Source organism: Equus asinus, chromosome 16 (genome assembly GCF_041296235.1).
Source record: "Equus asinus isolate D_3611 breed Donkey chromosome 16, EquAss-T2T_v2, whole genome shotgun sequence".
Lineage (NCBI taxonomy): Eukaryota > Metazoa > Chordata > Mammalia > Perissodactyla > Equidae > Equus > Equus asinus.
Window position 1 is genome coordinate 9,550,990 of NC_091805.1, and position 20,179 is coordinate 9,571,168.

Below are 20,179 nucleotides of genomic sequence, written 5' to 3' on the forward strand. Positions count from 1 at the left end.
AAGTTTATTATTCTTGTCTGTTGTTTTTGCCTATTCTTATTCAAGTCTCATTGTTTCATTGGAAACTCTTATTTGATTTTTGCCTCTGAGATTTTCATTTTACTTGGCACTTTACATATAGAGATTTTTTTGAGGCCTAGAATGAAGTTGCACTTCTCCAAAGAAGATTTTTGTTTCTGTGTTTTGCTTTTGTTTTTTGCCAGTTCCCTGTGGATTTCACCTGTTTTGGACCAGAGTAAATTCAATGAACCACATTCCTTTTTTTAAATAAAATTGACAGATGGCTGCAAACTTATTTGTGGGTGAGTTAAAGTACTGACAATAGTCCTTTGACATCAGCTAAGTTCAGCTATAATTCCAAACAACTGATATAAACAAGAATTTTCATATTTTAAAGAAGTTTTTAAATTTTAAACAAGATTCTCAGGGAATTTTCTTCCCTGAGATTAGGCCTAGGTTTGTGACAGGAAAGAAACTTTGTGTCTCCTTTTGAGAGATGAAGTGTATTTCTCACTCATCCTTATATTACAGAGCTAGCCCTGTGGGCATCTTAGCTTTATGCAGGAGGGGTCTCCTACAGTTTTAATGGGCCCTGGCCTTTATCTTCTGCTCTGTGAATCTTGTATAGTCATCAAAATGGATATTCAAAGTCTCAGTAGTTTAGCAGACACTCTGAGGGAAAAAGACAGCTTTATACTTTCTTATTTCCTAGTGGTCCTCATCTAAATTAATTTTAGGGCTCAGCATTTATTTTTGTTTTCATTCAGTTACAGTGATGCATTTTAAAACATACTTTTGAATTTTTATCCAGCATTCTAGTTGTTTCAGTCCAGAGGGTTGCTGAGAGGTAGAACCAATCATACTTCTAACAGGGAAAATCTCCCTCAGGGTTTGTTTTTTAACTTCTCAGGATGAATGTTTACTTAATTTGCCAGCACTCTTCCCTTTTTTCCAAATAAAAAGCTATTAAACTTACAAAGTTTCTGCTGAGTATAGTTTCCTTTGAATCTGGACTGTTTTGCTATGTAGTATACTTGCTCCTGCTATTTCTTCAATAGGCACCAAGAAAGTTAAGATTTGTTTTTTTTTTTTTTTTTAATTTTCAGAGGTTTGGGATCTTGTCATTGTAGTTTGGGGATTTAAACATTTGTTGTTTTCTTTTTTAAATTTTTTGGAAAATTTAATTCAGTACCTCTCTTTCCCCACCAATTTCCAGAATGGCCACACTCTAAAGCATTGATAATTGATAGTCACTTAGGTTTTGAAGATTTGAAACATTTGTTATTAAAGTTGGATCAGAAAATATGACTCATACAATTTCTGCTTTGGGGGATTTATTGAGACTTTTTGTGGCCTGCTAGATAAACACTATTTATAAAAACTCTGTGACTGTCCCAAAATATAGTTTGTTCTTTGAGGGTGCAAAATTGAATATATGTATCAATTCAATGTCACTAACATTACTTTTAAAATTCTTTATTTTCTTATTTATTTCTACTTGATCTGGCAAAGAATGAGTGCTTTTAAATAAAACTTTCTCCAAGTATTTGTAAAGTTGTAAATATTTCCTATGTCTTTGTTCCAAGAACACTTGATATAGATATGTATATGCATACATATATACATATGCTCACATACACACACATACATATTTGTATACGCACATACATAAATATGTTGAATGTGTGTATTACATATTACTTGACCTATAAATATTCTTTACTAGTATGGAGTGTTAGAAGAGGAGCTTCCATTTCTCTGGCTTCATAATTCTATGTGGAGGGTTTTTGGCTCCAATAATACTCTTGGCTTGTCTTTCCATTCCCATGGAAGAAGAGCGAGTTATCTGAATATCCAGTTGGAAGAAGGAATTAGCCATGGTCTAAAGGACTCATGAATGGATTCTTGTCTGTGCTGTAGGTGACAGGGCTAGGCTTTCCATTTGTCAACCTCTTGAATCAGTCTCATAGTTGGTTCCAAACTCATGAGGAAAGCTACATACTGTGCTCCCTCAAAATTAATATTTTAAAATTATTTTTACTCTTCTTTTCATTGAATTGCTTTAACAAATCTTTATCCATTCTTTAAGTTAAATTTTTTTTACATTATTTTGCTTTAGATTTGCCTTATGTAAGCAATATATCATGTTTACTATATTAACATACAATAAACACTACTCCTTTAAAATACAAACCCAATGTTATTTTTCTTTTAATAGGACAATTAACCATATTAGTTATTATAACTAACGCTTTCATTTGCTTTTCTCCTTTTTGTGTGTAAGTTCAAATTTTTATGCTTCATGGAGTTCCTTTCCCATTTTGCTCTATGCTGAAAAGATTTGCATTCATGTTTCCTGCATGCAATTTTACTGGTGTTTACTTTTAGCACTTAACAATATTACTTAACATGTTTCTTGGATTATCACTATTCAACAATTAAATGATGCCATTTTCTCTAACAAATGAAAGATAACATTTAGCATGTTTTCATTGCCTCCCTGTGTGTTTCCTCCTGCCTCTCCAACCACTCTGCTCTCCACTCTCCATTCTCCTCAATGTCTCTGTCAATTCTTGTTTAAAGAACATATTCTGACTTAGGCTTTTTGTATTCAATTCCTATATTTTGTAATATGTAGACTTGAATGTAAAATGTTTTTGAAGGATTTTATGAAGTCTTGTTTACATCAGTTATTTGGAATTACATCTGAACTTAGCTGGTGTCTAAGGACTATTGTCAGTACTTTGATCTTATTGTAATTCCATTATTAAGCTGCTAATGTTAATCTATCAGTTGTAGGCTAGGCAGGCCTGTGAAAAGTATATTTGCTGAGATATTGCATAGCAATAATACTTTCCTGTTGTTATCACACATTAATGGTTGGTTCTTACATCACAATATATGTTTCTCTAAATTCTATGAGCATGTTTCTATTACCAGTTGTTATTTTGTACAGTAGAGGAGAAATCTGAGGAAAGTGTGATTTTCCTTTACCTTCTTTATAGGAACAATTTTTTTAAAGACTGAACTATTTTATATTTCAGTTATATATATGGTTGAAAAAAATTTAACAGGATATATCTAGGTATGTGAGCTATACTGACATGTATACTCAGGACTTTTTTAAGTTCTTTTTTCTTTTTAAAGATTGGCACCTGAGCTAACATCTGTTGCCAATCTTTTTTTTTTTTTTCTTCTTCTCCCCAAAGCCCCCCACTACATAGTTGTATATTCTAGTTGTGGGTCCTTCTAGTTGTGACATGTGGGATGCCGCCTCAGCATGCCCTGATGAGTGGTGCCATGTCCATGCCCAGGATCCAGACTGGTGAAAACCTGGGCCGCCAAAGCAGAATGCTTGAACTGAACTGCTCGGCCAGGGGGCTGGCCCCAGGACTTTTTTAAGTTCTTAAAAGTTTTCTTCAATTATTTCTTTGAATATTGCTTCTTTAGCCGTTCTTGTTTCTTTCTAGAAACACTCATAACTGTTAAGTTAAATATGAGTTCATGATTCTCCAAATCATTCATCTTCTCTTGCAGAGTTTCCATTCCTTTGTCATTTTCATCTATATTTTGGAAGCATTCCTTCTTAGTTTTATCCCTTATTCAGTCATCACTAAATAATCTATTGTTTTGTTTGGCTTATTTTTGAACTTATGTCAACAATCTCATGTTACATTTATTTTTCTGTATACTTTTTCTTTAGCTTATATTATGTTTTTGAGATTCATCCAGACTGATTCATGTAGATATTATATATTAATTTCAGTTTCTCTAGAAAAGTCTATCACATACCCAATTTAGTGTTGATGAACATTTGGAATGTCTTCATGAATATTCTTGTGCATGTCCCTGGTGCCTGTGCATACATACACAGGGAATATATCGGAGAGAAATTGCCAGGGTGTAGGGTACGCACATGTTCAACTTTATTAGGTGATATAAAATTGCTTTTCTAAGTAATTGTTTCAATTTGCATTGTCCTCAACAGTATGTGAGGGTTCTTTTTGTACTAAATTCCCATAAAAATATGATATTTTAAGACATTTAAGTCGTTAATCTGTTCATGTGAAAGATAGTGATTATGTTTTAATTTCTATTTCCTTAATAACAAATGGGATTAGACATCTTTTCCTGTGTTCATGATCTATTAGACTTTCTCTGCTGTGAAATGTCTATCTTGTATTTTTTTCATATGAGATTTCATGATCCCTTTCAATTGATGTTCTTTATATTTTCTGTATATTTAATCTTTGTTGGCTTTATGTATTTCAATACCTTTCCCAATTTGTGGCTTTTCTTTTTGCTCTCTTTCATAAAAGAAGTTGTTAATTTTAATGTGGTATAATATATGTCACTGTTTTCATAGTTCTAATTTTCTTATTTAGTTAATTTAAGGAAACTTTCCCTTCCAAAGGGTCAGAAAGATGGTCACCTATGTTGTCTTTTAGAAGTTTTTAATACTTGCCTTTCACAATTACATTCTCAGTTTATCTGTAATTGATTTTGCTTATGTTGTGAGGTAGAGTTTCATTTCCTTTTGTTTTCTATTTATGAAAACTAATTGCTCCCAAACCATTTGTTTTAATGGTTTATTTTTTCCCTACTGATCTGCAATATCTTCTTTTCATATATTAGAATTCTGCATATGCATGGATCTATTTGGGAGCTCTCTGTTGTGCTCTAGTCATATAGTTGTCTATTGCACTGATATCACATTTTTAATTGCCGTAGAGTGATAACAAACTTTTATATCTGGTAGGGTATATTGCCCATCTGATTTTTTTGTTAGAAATTTCTTATATTATCAATACAAATTTTAGAACTAGTTTGTTATGTTTCACAAAAAACTGAATTTGAATTTGAATTCTAATGAATCTATATTTTGTTTTGAGGGTAAAAACATTTCTAAAATATCACTGAGTATGTTATATGTCTCCATTTAATTAGATCTTCTTTACTGTATTTAAATAACTTTATATGCATATTTTGTTAGATTTATCCTCAATATATTTATGTTTTGTTGATAGTCTAAGTAATATTATTTTTCTCGATTGGACTTGCTCTTTCTGGTGGTTTATAGTAATATAATTTAATTTGATATATTGATTTTATAGCTGTTAATCATAATAAAATCTTATTTATTCTATTAATTTATCTGTAAATCCTTCTGGATTTCATATATAGGCAATCACATCATCTTGGAATAATGGCAGTTTTAATTCTGCTTTTCAAATACATTTATCTCTAATTTTTCCTGGTTTTATTGTCCTGGCCTGGTTAGGAAATGTAATGAAAGAGATCATCTTTGTCTTAGCTGATTTTAAAGGAAATGTATTTACTTTTCATCCACGTGTATGGTATTTGCTGTATCTTTTTATAGATCCCCTTTGTCAGCTAAATATACAGTCGTCCCTTGGTTTCCACAGGGGATCGGTTCCAAGACCCATGCAGAGGCTAAAATCTGTGGATGTTCAAGTCCCTTATATAAAACAACATAGTGCTTGCATACAACCTACACACATTCTCCTGTATACTTTAAATAATCTCTAGGCTATTTCTAATACTTAATATGTAAATCCTATGTTAGTAGTTGACATACTGCCTTGATTAGGGAATAATGACAGGAAGAAAAGTCTGTGCATGTTCAGTACAGACACAACCATCATAGGCCTTTTGATCCACGGTTGGTGGAATCTGCAGATGCAGAGCTCACAGATAAGGAGGACCAACTGTATTTCTAGCTTGGTAAGAGATTTCTAAAAAACTTGTTTGATCATCAGGGCCAGCCTGGTGGCCTAGTGGTTAAGTTTGCATGCTCCACTTTGGTGGTTCACAGGTTCGGATCCCAGGCGTGGACCTATACATTGCTCATCAAGCCATGCTGTGACGGCATCCCCTACACAAAGTAGAGGAAGACTGGCACAGATGTTAGCTCAGGGACCGTCTTCCTCACACACACACACACACACACACACACACACAAATTATTTGATCAATTAGGATAGTATCATATTCTTTCATCATACTGTAGCTCCTTTTTTATTTCTTTAAACAGATTAACATGTTGTTCATATTCATTCAGGGTATTTCCAATATTTCTATACTATTTTGCAGTTTGTTTTTCCGCTGGTGGCTTGCCTTCTCTTTTGTGCACTATATTTTTGATTGAGAACACGTGTTTCTTGAACACCACTTATGGAAAATTCTTGAGGCCTGTGTTGAAAATGTTTTCTACAGAGAATACTGTTTTTACTTCTGCCAGGTATCCAAGCAGCCAGTCACCCTGGAACCACTTTAAATTTTCTCCCTGGTGTTTCTTAGACTCCACAGGGAGTGTTAATCCAGCCCCGAATCTATATAAGTGAACTTGTGATTGAGAATCTCAGAGAATAGTTTTCTTTCCTTTAACCTCCTCCCTTGCCCCATCACCCTGCAGCAAGATGGGGATAGGCATAGCAGGATGAGCTTTTGTTTGTGTTGTGTTTCACCCCTGAGTGTGTCACCCTTTCCTTGCCCCATCTTTATGACAAGGGAGTGTCAATAATGTGAAATCCCATACCAAAAGGGGCCCAGCTTTTGTCTACAGCCTCCCAAGACTGTCAAGTTAAAACCAGATTCCACACCTCCAGGGAACAGCTGATCAGGGCCCCTTGCCCAAAGGAATAGCATTTTTTGGTAGTTTTAAGCTTCCAATTTGTTTTTCTTATATTGCCACAAGCTTAGCCATGCTGTAACAGACATACTTTCATGTTCTATGTAGCTTCTAGCAATTTTAGGAGTTTTTATACTGGGAGAGGCTTTTCTACACATCCAGTATGGTTGATGGAAGGAAGGAACAGGTCACCAGCTTTCTTTGAGTCACAACTGCTCATCTTTATAATGCACCTCATTGTTTTTCCTTCTGTCCCTTCATCTCAGCCTATTCTCTCTTCATGGTTTTGCAATATCACTTTGGTGGAGGAAATGTCTTTTTGTTTCATATTAAGTATATTTAAAAAGTTTTCTAACATTTTCTCCCTTTTGTCATAGCTAATCTTTAAATAATATATTCATCTTCAAGTTTTCTTTAAAGGTGCTCTTTTTTTCTTGTTCTAGTGTATATTTGCATGTTTGCTTAGATCCCTCTACTCCTTTATCTCTTACTGTGTGGAGTTCTGATTTGACCTGATGCTTCTCAGCACATAGGTATGTAGCTTGTAAATACCCCACTCACTGTCTCCTGATTGCTGCCTGGATGCATTTCTAAGGCCAAAGGGCAGAGCATGTCCATGGTCGCAGTCATCTCCCCTTTCCCGTGTCTAGCAGAATGTATTCATACAATTGACAGGCTCCACTTGATTTCCTCTCCTACTGCTCGTCCCTGACTCTCTAATGCTTGGAACCAATGGAAAGCTACAATCCCCAACACGGTCTTGTTCCAGTACTCTTCTGATATCTTTCTTCCCATATATGAAGTTTTAAATTGTGAAAACATACCCCATGAAACACAATGGACCAGTGGATAAAGGAGGGCAGAGTGAAAGCAAGGGAATAATTCTCCGACTGCCTTCAAAAGCTGCAAACAGAGGGGAGATTGTGCAGCTTTGTCTTTGGTACAGTCTGGAAGTTTCTGAGCCAATAAACAGAAGCTCAGAGAGAGAAATAAAGTTCTCTATTTTCTTTCAGGAAGGCAAGGCTGTTTCTTCCATGAGGCTAAGATAGGTATAACACTGTGTTTTTGTTGTATTCTAACTCCCTTAGCCTTTCACTTTGTGGAAATTTCTTCTGAATACTGGCTTTGCATCAGTTGTAGGTTTTGGAGGTTTTGCAATCACTGTTCCTTTTTCTGTCTTTAAGTCATATTTTGTCAGGAAAGTTTATGTCAGAGGTTGATGACCAGAGGCAATTTTGAATCCAATTTGATTTTTGAGCAAAATCATATGGAACCTCAAAGGCATGATATTCATAGATTAGTTTTTTTCACCATGGTTGACAAAATTTGCAAATATAAATCCAGTAGGCTATTCTTCACCTTGGAGGAAAGAGAGATCCATTATCTCCTTATTCTTCTCAGGAAATTTTCATCATTGCTTCTGGATTAGATTTTTAAAGAAAGATACGAGATAAAAATTTTTATTCTACACAGAGGATTTGAGCCTTATTGTATTAGTCAGGAGAGGCTAAGCGATGATAGCAAACAGATCTGAACATGCAATGAGTCAATGAAAAACAAGGTTAGTTCTCGCTAACCTGCTAGTCTATTATGTTCCAGATCAGTGAAAGGTTAGGAGTGAGATTAGGTTGGGGGGGGTAGGAGTATTCACGGTACAATCACTCAGGGCTCCAGATAATGGTAGCTTTGTTCTCTTCAACATTTAGCTTTCAAGGTCACCCTGGAGATTACTAACCCAGTTAGCCAGAAGGGAAACAAACTAGAAGTGTGCATGGGAAGTTTTTATAGGCCAAGCCTGGAAGTGGCCGATGTCACTTCTGCTCACCTTTCGTTCACTGGAACTCAGTCACAGGGCCAAAACTCACCCCTAAACGGGCTAGAAACTGTAGTCCCAGCAGTGGGGGCAAGAAAGAGATAAAGATAGATTTTGAGAAACAACTTGAATCTCTACCACATTGAATTATCTAGAAAATTCTATCAGGATTCTGGACTCCGTCGGAGTTATACAACTTGACTCCTAAAGAATTCACACATTATCAGATTCATCTATTTCCTGTTTGGCTGTGCGGAACAGCTCACAAGAGGCTTTAGCAAAGACTGGATCTGCACGTGAATTGCACTGAGCTTCAAAGTCCTTTTGACGTCCCCAGAGAAAAACAGAAGGGTCTGCCAAATGAATACGCTCACAAGTGTGAGACAGCATTAGCAAATGTAGCATGTGTGAACTTCAGCAAATTACTGACACACCTCCTCCATCCTGTCATGTAAATGTACTCTAGCTGGTGGCACTAAATGCGGGAACACTCTCAACATCTGTGCTAGGCTACAGAACACTGATTTGCTTAGACTAGGTCAAAGTATGATTTATTGCAGAAAAAAATTTAATATGCAGTAAGCTAATGCATCTCATTATATTATTTAAAAACTTGGAAATTTTATCCAAATTCCTAACTCTAACTCTGAATCACCTGGGGAGTGGGCATAAGATATGACAAACTGAATGAACTATGACCTCATGGCAATAAGAGCAGAGTAGTGAATCTTAAACACAGAACACACACAGAGCGTTCTAAATAGTATCTTACCATCATTCATTGTACCTATGAAAACCATAACTGTTCAACGCCCCCAGCCCAGCAGGCATTTTTTCGTTTTTGGTTTTGTTTTTATTTGTTTGGTCTTTTGCACTGCTGTTAAGTTTACTGAGTAGCAGTGGCCGCATGATGCTGAGACTTCATATGTTCCCTCTTAAACAAAAGCTCTTATTTCAGACAACATGTGAACAAACCTATTTTGAGTGAGCATCATTCCCAAGGATTATTTATCGTGATTGTTTTATCTATTCACTGCGAATTCTAATTTTCTTGGTTCTTCACTTAATTTCAGTGTCAGCCCTTCTGACAGCTAGCACCTGTGCATATTCTGGTTACTCAAATCTTCCCCTCATTACACACAGTGATCCTGTCTCCTTACCCTTCAGACCACACTATCTTCCTAAAAGTCTCTGGAGTTTACACAGTTTACGGAAAATAATTAAATTCTATTTTTGATTTACACAGAGGCAGGCTGGTATAATGAAATAGCCTCAGACCTAGAATCAAGATTTCAGGATTCCATTCCAAGTACTTCTGTGAACTCTATGATCTAATTTCCAAAGCTATCTGAACCTGAATGCAAACTTTCATAAGATGAAGGAATTTGGGTGATTTTACAATCATCACCAACTGTCAAATTCCAAGAGCACTTATTTTACATTTATTTATTTATTCAACCAGTAGACATTTATTACCATACACTGTGCTAGGTATTTGGAGTAATAATAATGCACACTAAGCCTTTTTATGTGTTAACTGAGTTAATTCTCATACCCCGCACTGAGTAGTTGAAGAAACTGACACACACAAAGCTCAATAATTTGACCAAGTTCACATAGTGGTAAACAGCAAAGTCAGATACAAAGCCAGGGTGACCAGCTCCACAGCCTGTCCTCATGACCATGGTGCACATGGCCTGAAGCACGAAGGGGAGGCAGAGGGGCCTCCCTCTTCAAAGAGCTCACAGACTACAGAGGAAGATGGCATATAAACAAACAGGGTCACGTGGTGAATGCTGTGTACGCATACATATGGTATGGAAAGTCGTTTGCCTTGTGCTAGTCACTCCGTTGTACGTATAATGTGACACTTAATCCTCAGAAGAAATCTTCATGGTGGATATAGTTAGCTCCAGTTTTTTAAGGAAGGAAACTGAGCCCCTGAGAGGCTAACTTTCTTCCCCAATACTCCATAGTTAATAAGTGACTGAGTTGAGGTTATATATCATGTTTATCTGATTCCAAATCCTGTTTTGTTACCCTCTGTCACACTCCACTGCATAGACAGCATCCCTACTTTCAAATTCTCTGAAACTTATTGCTCCATTGTTGTACTTATTCTTTCCATGAAGTTATACTTTTAAAGAAAAAACAAAAAACTTTACTCAAATGTGTCAACAATCCATGAGAGAACAAAATTATCATCCTTAATAACTTCTCAAAGAATTCACAAGGCAAAAGAATGAGATTATCTAGAATCATTTGACACTGAAGCCAGACAGTTGCTTTAAACCTTTGCTTCCTGCCTGCTGGGAGTTGAATCTTTGCAGTCCCTAAAAATCTTAGATACATGGATCAGAGAAACACATCAGAATCTCAGAATTAGTGGGTCCACGGAGATGTTATGAATGGAGGAATTAATACCTAGAAGTTTAAGTTCTTTGTCCAAAGTTGTCTAATTAGTTCAGTAGCTGAATTAAAAATAGAATACAGATCTTCTGCTTTTCTCTGTCACACTCATTATCTTGTAATCTCCAAATATGCATGTTTACTATAATCACCTAGTAAATTTTCAAAAAATTTACCATTTATTAGTAAACATAATATAGACTTAATAACTCTATATTTGGGGAGTGGTTACAGTTAACAAGGAATCTGTCTATTCAAAAATTTTCCAAGTTGACAATAAAATTCATTGTTAACTCTCATTATATGTCTTTCAAAAATTGGTTTAGTATTTACACATGTGTGTAGAAATAAGAGGAAGGGGAAGGGAGGAAACAACAAAAAAGATGATGAGAAAAGAGTAGTAATGTACTAATGATGATGATCAAGAAAGAGAGAATGAAAGAATGAATACAAAGATAAAGGAAGGCGCGAGCGAGGACAGGCGAAGTAAGTTCGAAAGTACAAAAGAAGCTTCCCCACATTGGGTCCCTTTTGTTCCAAACTTATCTCCCACAACTCTCTACATCCTGCCTTTATTTATAGTATTTCTATTGCAGTTTTCCCCTAATTGCTCCACATTCACTTCTTTCACACATACATGTATACAAAACACACAAATATGTGCAATAGCATACATAAAAATACTGACAATTCCTTTGAAGTTTAATCATGATGATATGGAAAAGACCCAAGAAGGTTAATTCAGTGTTGCTCCCATTCTATGAATGGCTCTTAAGTGTTCAGTTAAAAATAATTCAAATCCACAAATTATTTTTCTTGGTATACCTGCTTACTGTGAATATGCTGATAAAGTTGGACACTGAATATGCATGTTTGCGAAAGGTTTGAACTTTCAAGATCAGTTTGAGGAATATGTTCAGAGGAAGTCAGCCTGCAGTTTTCAGCGTTTGATCCTTCAGCCTCTTACTGGAGCATGAATCCAGAGAACACCAGCAGAGAAGCACACAGACAAGTGGGGGACAGATTTATTTGTTCTTTGTTTCCTGACCGCCACTTTTCTTCCGTTTGGCATGGACTCATCTTCAACCTAGAGCATTTCCACCCTGTTAGAAATTGCTTTCTTACTGCTAGCTGATGGTCAAACTCTATTATACCTATTACTTTCTATCTTTTTTTCTGAAATGATAAATGTCAACCTAGAAAGAACTATAAACACAACAAAATAAACAGACTCTCATCTAGCAAAAAGTATTGCTCATGTATGAAAGCAAGGAAATTTTTTCATCTTTCGCTTTCAGAAAAAAAGAGGAATAAATATATGTACATTTGGTGACTACAGATGCATTCTGATTTTCCATGAACAAAAGGATAAAGGACCACTCATAGACCGTTAACACCAAAACTCCTCCCAAAACCTAGATAAAAGTGTGGGAGAATACATTTAAGTTAAATTGGGCAGCAGACGTTGAGTAGAAATAGCCGTGGCACACTAGTTATTAATTGAAGTATATGCTAAGCTTTAAAACAAAGGACCGAGTATGACTCCCTCAATAGAAGAAATCATGTATTCCTTAACTGCTTGTTTAATAACACAGTTCTACTTCAACTGAGGTATTATATAAACCATAGAATTAAATCTGAACTTTTTATACTATGAAAGTCCCAAGGTGAAATGAAAACATTTAATTCTTAGATTCTTTGCTGTTGTATTGAAGGGAAATGTTTAACTTAGAAATGTGTTCTGGGTGATTATCTATATGTTTCTAATATTCAATGTTCAATAGCTGTTGGGATTTTCCTTCAAATTTCTTAGTTCCTCATAACTCTTTTAGCTGGAGTTGTTGTTCCCAATATGATCATTTTAATCCTTTCCTTTGCCCTTGCCTTGACAAAACAGAAATCTCCAACGTGTACTCCATGGATATAGGAAATAAAAATATTTAAATGCATTTCTTTAATATTCAGACGTATCTCTGAATAGTTCTATCATCTCAAAGTTATTCTTCTTTGATTATGAAATGCTAGATTCATGTCTGCCTATGAAAATTCATGATCTCCCTTAGACTCTGGCCCCACCTTCCTCCGTTTACCCACCCTCCTTCCTGTTTCCCTTTCTGGTCTCCTCCAGCTGACTGCAGCTGGACAGATCAAGCAGTGCCTTGTCCCCTGACTCCTATGGGACTAAGCAAAGGCTGATGCTTCTGTTTGAGAGACCGCTCTTTCCTTTTTTCAAAAAAAAAATCTGTCAAATTCACTTTTGTCCTTCAGACATCCTCAGGGTCAAGGTCTCTTAGAAGCCTTCCATAATACCCCAAGGCTGTGTTTGGTGCCTCATAGCACCTTATGATTGGTTTATCAAAGCACTTGCCACACTGTACTATAACTGTGTGTTTCTTTGTCTTTTTTGTTTCCTAGATGGTGAAATTCTTGAAGACAGTATTCCAGGCCCCAAGACCTTGATAGTCTCATGGTAAGCAGTAAGTAAAGAGGTAAATACATATCACTGTAGATTTACTGAAGTGCTTCATTATTACTCTAGACATGGCATACAAAAAAGTACTTTATTTAGAAGACAATATGTGTTGTTTATGCCTTGTTCCAAATAAGTGTTAATTATCTTATAAGGAAATACAAAATAAAGGAGAGTAGCCTAAATTATAAGCAGTTGTGAAAGATGAGGTAAATGGAAAAGAAAGGTAGAGGCATAAAATGGAGCCAGAAATAAAAGCTAAGGTGATAATTATGAATTCACATTAACACTCATTTATCTTCTGGTTCCATGATAGTATCTTTGCTCCATTCCACCTCTGAATACTAGGATTTTCTCCTTATTTAAGGTGCTACATACATGTCATCTGCAATTTCTTCTTGTATTAAGTCTGAAATGTCTGCCTACCTCGCTCAAGGTTTTGGAGAAAACTTTATGAATAACCTAAGAAAACTGGTCATTTCCCTAGAATCCTTCTCCTCTTCCCTCTCCCCAGTGGCTCCTCATTCCAGGCTTTGATACAATTGTACTAAGTTATACTAATTGGTACATTCTATTCCGCATGTTTGGAGCTAGTTATTTTGGAAGATAAAGTACACATTTGCATAAATGAATATGTATCAGATGCAAAATAACGCACAAATATGTGCTTATGATTTATTGGATAAAAACTTAGTTCACGGTGCATCCAAAAACATCTTTACTGTTTGACCACAGGAAGAATTACTCAATTCTATTTTACTGGAAATTTTGTGTGCAAAATATATAAATCAATCAATCTGACTGTCATGACTGAAAATGGAAATAATGTCTACACATCTTTTTACCTTAATCTAGTTGACTCTATATTTTATCTGGTTAATTCATAACTTCCCTTATTCTCGTCTGTTTTGTTCTTGAAAATCAAGAACACTATTAATTGTTTTAATCTCCTTGAACCTCAATTTTCTTATCTTTAAAATAAATAGAATTAGTGCTTCCACTCTCTGGCTTGAAGCACTATATAAATGTCAGGTTATCTGTATTGAATCCACCTGAAAAATTTGGTTAAAAATATGGTATTGGAAGTACATTAGTCAACATACCATTTACTTATTGTCCTGGGAGAGAGAGATTTTTTTCAGTTACCTACAGTGAGCCGGGCACTATGATAGATGCTATATGTATCATCTCATTTAATCCTTACCGAAACCCTGAAAATTATGCGTTATTGCCCTAAATTTACAGAATTGGACTCAGAAAGGTAAAGTGGTTCCCCAAGGTCTCAAAGCCCAGTAAATTACACAACAGCAGTTCAAATAAGTTATATCTGACTATAAGGCCTACATTTCCAAAACAGTTACTCCTCACTGGAAGAATACATATAAATCGGTGGAGAGCAGACAGCCTCTGTCATCAGCTCTGAGAACCCCCTGCCTTTTACTGGCAGGGTTCGTTTTGAAGGGCTAGGTCTTGCAGGCTCTGCTGGTTCTGGGTTCTACCTCCCTATAGACATCTACATTACTTGCTTAGCCTATGATACTTTCTAAATTTTCCAGATTCTACATTTTTCTTTCAGTGAGTCAACTTTGCTGATTTTCTAGACTCTGGTTTCTCCTTTCCTAATGAGACCTTCATGGGTTCCTGTTTTTCTCAATTCAGTTGAACCCATGGGCTGTCTGGAACTCATTCATTCTTCCATTTTCTAATTAACTATAAAAATTGTGAGACTGGTATCCTCTAGGCCACTTCTATGGATGGAATACAAATGCAAAAAAAACAGAGAATCTGTCCAACTCTAATCCACTGGCTCCCTCTGGCTTACCTAATCAACTGGCCTCAAATTTTTTTCTCTCTTGTTACGTTTATGTATGTGTATTAATTTCTCAAGTTTTGGTTATGATAACTGTCATGATTCCTTTTTATTATTTTAGTTTGTTTTTCAATTTGACTAGAAATATATATATATTTATATATGAGTGTAGGTATGTGTGTATACTTATATAAAGAAATTTATATATATATATAAAATAATAAAAGTAAGTACAGATAAAGACAAGAATAATCACCTACAAAATCTCCCTACTAAGAAAGAAGCCTTCGCATAGAATCTAACTAGCCTACAAATTTCTTCCTACCTGTAGCAAAACTTCCTGTAAATAACTCAAATAAACTGATTTATTCAACCAACTAGCCCAAACTATATAAAATAAGTCAATTATACCAATCATTTCACTAAACTGCTGATGAATAAAATTGAATAGAAATCCACAACAAAGTGCTATAAGTACAAAGCATGTGTCAAATATGATGTTATGTATGGTATGTATTTTATACATATATGTATATATTTATATAATGAATATGGTGATGTGGTAGATGAATATTAAAACCTTAAACATTTCTAACTGATGGGGAACCTAAGTCTCCTCAAGTTGACTTACTGTATAACTGAATCTACCAGAGCTTATGAAAATTTATCACATTTCATCTTGAACCCCATTTGGGAAATGGGACAGTTTCTCTTGAAATTATAACTCATAAAGTTACTGCAATTCTATATGCACCATCACTCTTGATTAATAACAATGAAAAGAAAGGCTGCCTTGAACCTGGCACGATTCTATCTTCAGGGAATCTTCTGGTCCTCAGGGGATGTGCGGTTCCATGCCAATGACATGGACCATTGTACTCAATTTGGGGATTTGACAAACTAAAGTTTGTTCAGTAAGCTTTGGCTAATTTCCTTTGGGAAATCACCCCAGTAAAATCTATAGAGAGTGCTCAATTTTTGAGTTTTAAAGGGCCAAATTCACAAAATTAACACTTTCCACACTTCCTCATAACCAGGAGCATACACACATGCTCACACTCACATACCTAAACAGCTTAGATTTCACTGGTATATGTGTGACATAGCTATTCCGGCCTAAGGCAGAATTTACGTCTTGACCAGAAGTCTGAGCAAAACTCATCTTTTACATAAAATACTGATTCAAAAGACGTGAATGTGATTCTTCAATCAGTATTAAACGTAATTCTTCACAGAACATTTAAGAAAATAGAAAATATCAAAGGTATAATTTGGGGAGGAGTAGAAAACAAAATCATTTTCTAAAATAACTGCAAAAATCCTCCTAGGTCCATCTTTTAAATGTGAGCTATGTTAATATTGTGTTGAAACCGATATTTTCACTTATGACTGTACTTTGAAATTAGTTCTCAAAAAAGATAGTCTGTGTTATGATTTTAAAAGTACCTCAATTTTTTTTTTTTACTTTCCCCTTTTTCCTTCCTATTTCCCTTCTTAAGTTAAAGTTGGTAACAAAGTCTTCCTTCCTACTTATTCTTAGATGTCTGACACCCCACAAAAGGCCCTGAAGCCCCCTTCTCAGCTGATGGGATGTCTCTAGGCTCTGCTTCAAACTTCCCTGCTCCCATCCTGTGTTGGAAGACAGTTCTCCATGGGTCTGTTGTGTTTCTGCATATCTTTGCGAGCAGAGGCACTGACAGCTTTCGTTTCTCACCATGTTTTTGAAAAATGTTTGTATAGCGAACAGTCTTGGAAGACAGAAGAAGTGGTTCTCCCTATGGAGCAAAGGGCAAGTTTGTTTACAGTCCAGAATAATAAAGATAATTTCTCCCCTTGCAGCCAAGGGCAAGTTTGCTTGCTGCCATTATTAAAAAAATTGAGTTTCTTAAGCTCAGGGAGCCTCAGTTATGACAAAAATGCACTGTGTGTGTAGATGTCACTTAGCCCTCCTCGTATCACCCTGCAGTAATTGGGGCTTGGGGAACTGATGCAGGAAAATGACAATACTCTGGCTACTGCTATTGCTATGACTAATAAACTGTCTTCTGCCAGCATCCATGAAAGTGGCAGATCCTTCACAGTTCTTGATGTCTTGTTTCTCTAGTTTCTGTCTTTCTGCTTTATATATGGATTCTCTTCTCCATCCAGATCCTGTGGATGATGACTCATTTGGTTGGTCATCTAAATTTTCTTCCAATTCAGTTTCTCTCCAAGTTTCTTCCTCCCTATTTGGCCTTTCTCAGTCTAAGGTCCCTCCCACTTGTCCAGGAAAAAATAGAACCTGATTGAATAATATGACAATGAACTAAAGGCAGAGGGATAAAAAGGATAAAAAAGAGTGTGTGAATACAAAGGGAAGGGTGGATTATACGTGGAGTATGAGCTCCTGAGAATCCATACAGCAGCTGAGTTTTCAAGTCTACCCCATCAGAGACATCATCTTAGGGCTGCTGGGTCTGGGGTTTGAGAGTGGGCAGCATTGCCAGGCTGGGCACCTTGCTCATTGACAGTTTGACTGCCTTTTCATTTCTTAGTGCTCACTGCTAAAAAAATCACTTGTTTAGTTGTCCAATTTTTCATCTCCCTTACCAAGCCCCTCAACAATAAAATCAGCAGACTCATGTTGAGATACGGATGGTTCATGATGAAATGAGCAGGAATTTTTACTTGCTTATTTCAGAGAGTTCCAAAGGATGAGCAGAACCATCTGTATCAGGAGTCCTGAGAATCAATGAAAACTTACCAAAAACGCATATTTCTAGGCCATATACCTCAAGGATTTTGATTCAATAGGGCTGACGTGCAGCACAGAAATCTCCCATTTTCAATAAGCTTCGTGGGTGAATCTGCTGAAGTTTATATCCAAAACACTATATGAGAAACTCTGCTCCAGAAACTGCCTCCTGATCTGGTACTCTGCACATCTGCTCAGTCTCATAGATAGTTCAACCCCAGATGTATAAATTAGTCACTGATAAATGTTAGTGGACGGCAGCGACTTGCCCTGGCAGACCCTCAACTGCCAGGAGTGTTCTGATAGTTATTTTTTTTTGGCTGTGAAACTGAAAGATTCATAGTAATGTGAGAAAACTGCTTAGTTTTAGCATTTTGGGATCTGTTTGGAACAATTTCTTCTGATCTATGGGATAATACTACATATGCATTATTAACAATGGCCATATATACAAAGATGTATAAATGGAACCAAAAAAATTAGAAGCTGTAGCTTATAAACACTTTTGGTAAAATATTATTATCCCAAAAGTATTTTATTTGGATAAGATAAACAATATGAAAATTTTTGAAAGACTAAGGGATATTTTTGAAAAGTACAGACTACTGCAGTCATTGCTATTGAGATCACAAGATGTAAAATAGGATGTTAATGAAAACATATCTTACATCAGTGTTTGGGATGCATTTAGAGAAAAGGTGTAACATAATGTCATTAATGGTTCTGCAGTTCTCTTAATATACTAACTTTTTAATAACGACGCTCAGGGAAAATTATTTCTTCATTTTCTCAATATTTTCCAAATTAAATATGGTTAAATGACCAAGTAAAAGGAGCATCACAGCAACTGATCTCATCTTTGAGTGCAGAATAGCACACTTCATTTCCATCAGGTTTGACTGGGAACTTCACACTTAAATTTAGTGGGAATACACTCCAGGTGAAACCCATGAGAATGAAGAAAACATCATGTGTCTACAGTGCTTTTGAGATAAGGATACCATAGTTTAGAATGCCAGGGAGTAGGAAGCTATTGGAAACATTTCCATCTGTACATCATACTGAATTTCCGTGGGATTACTTGGGACAACTGATGTTACATAAAACAGTTGAACACTATTCTAACATATACACATTTTCGTTGTCAGTAGGTGGTCTTTATCAATAAACCACCGCTTAAAAAACAGCCACACAAATTTCAGACAGAATTTTTCAGATGTTTTCTCTTTTCTCTGAAGTTATGTTGATAAAAGGTGACGGGACTTACAGTTTACGACAATTTTGACTTTTTTCACGTCTGGGAATGACACATCATTTTCCGCACTGCATTCATATTCTCCAGCCTGGTCCCTTGTAATTCCATAAATGTCCAAATATTGTCCATTTTCAAACGGTTTTGCTACAAGAATAAAAGTTATAGCATGTTTAATTGTAGCTGCCTGAGGCTTCATTCAAGTAAAACAACAATCTCACGTCTTCCTATTAGATATTGCAGACAAAACAATTCCACATGAAACTGGGGAATTATTAAACCCTTTGTTCTCTTCTGTTCAGAGGAAAAGTCAGAGAAAAAAGCAGAAACTGAACAAGGATACTATAACAACAGTTTCCCCAGAACAGGATATACATGTGTTCTTTTTAATTGATTGTGGTCTCCTAACCTCGTCACACATCAAATAGAGCTCTGCACATTTCTGTAATTGAGTTCAACAACCTCCTAGCACTGTAGATGAAATTCACTATTATGACTTGGTACATATTGACTTTTATACAGCGTAAGCTAGCAATTTGACACTTAACCTAACTAAATGTTACTTTTCTTTTGGGGAAATCTCATACTCGTTCTCAAGGTTTCAAGTCAGATGGCTTGAGAAGAGCGTAAAGATATATTAAAGCATTGCTGTATTTCAGTTTCCAAAGTTATTAATGTTTCCAAGAGAGATACATTATATACAATATATAACCTACCCAAGAAACCTCAGAAAAAAACTTTATGACTCAAACTAAGAGTTAAGTGGTCATAAAAACAAACTAAATTATCTTTAATTGTTAATATTCCAAGGAAAACATTCTATTTGACTAAAAATAACAGTAGATTAAAAATGTAAGGAAAATCACAGATGAAAGAATGTCTCTAAATGAATGAGATTTGGGAAAAGGGACTACTTTCTGAAATAATAGAATTTTTATTTATTTGAAAGCAGAGAATCATTGGGCAGGAAGGATATTGACTATCAGAGATATGGCAAAGGAAGAATGGACCTATGAGAATTTCAAGAGGGGGACCCTTC

General features: G+C 35.7%; 1 protein-coding gene across 2 annotated transcripts in view; it reads right to left on the reverse strand.

Annotated features, from left to right (window-relative positions):
* Window positions 1–20,179, reverse strand: part of NEGR1 (neuronal growth regulator 1) — an 824,026-nt gene that overhangs the window by 254,058 nt on the left and 549,789 nt on the right. The window contains exon 4 of one of the 2 annotated variants that reach the window (XM_014867325.3): window positions 19,156–19,287. The exons of the other annotated variant lie outside the window; for it this stretch is intronic. Coding sequence (XP_014722811.1) covers window positions 19,156–19,287 — 132 coding nt within the window. The remainder of the gene's footprint in view (window positions 1–19,155; window positions 19,288–20,179) is intronic. 2 annotated transcript variants of the gene reach the window in all.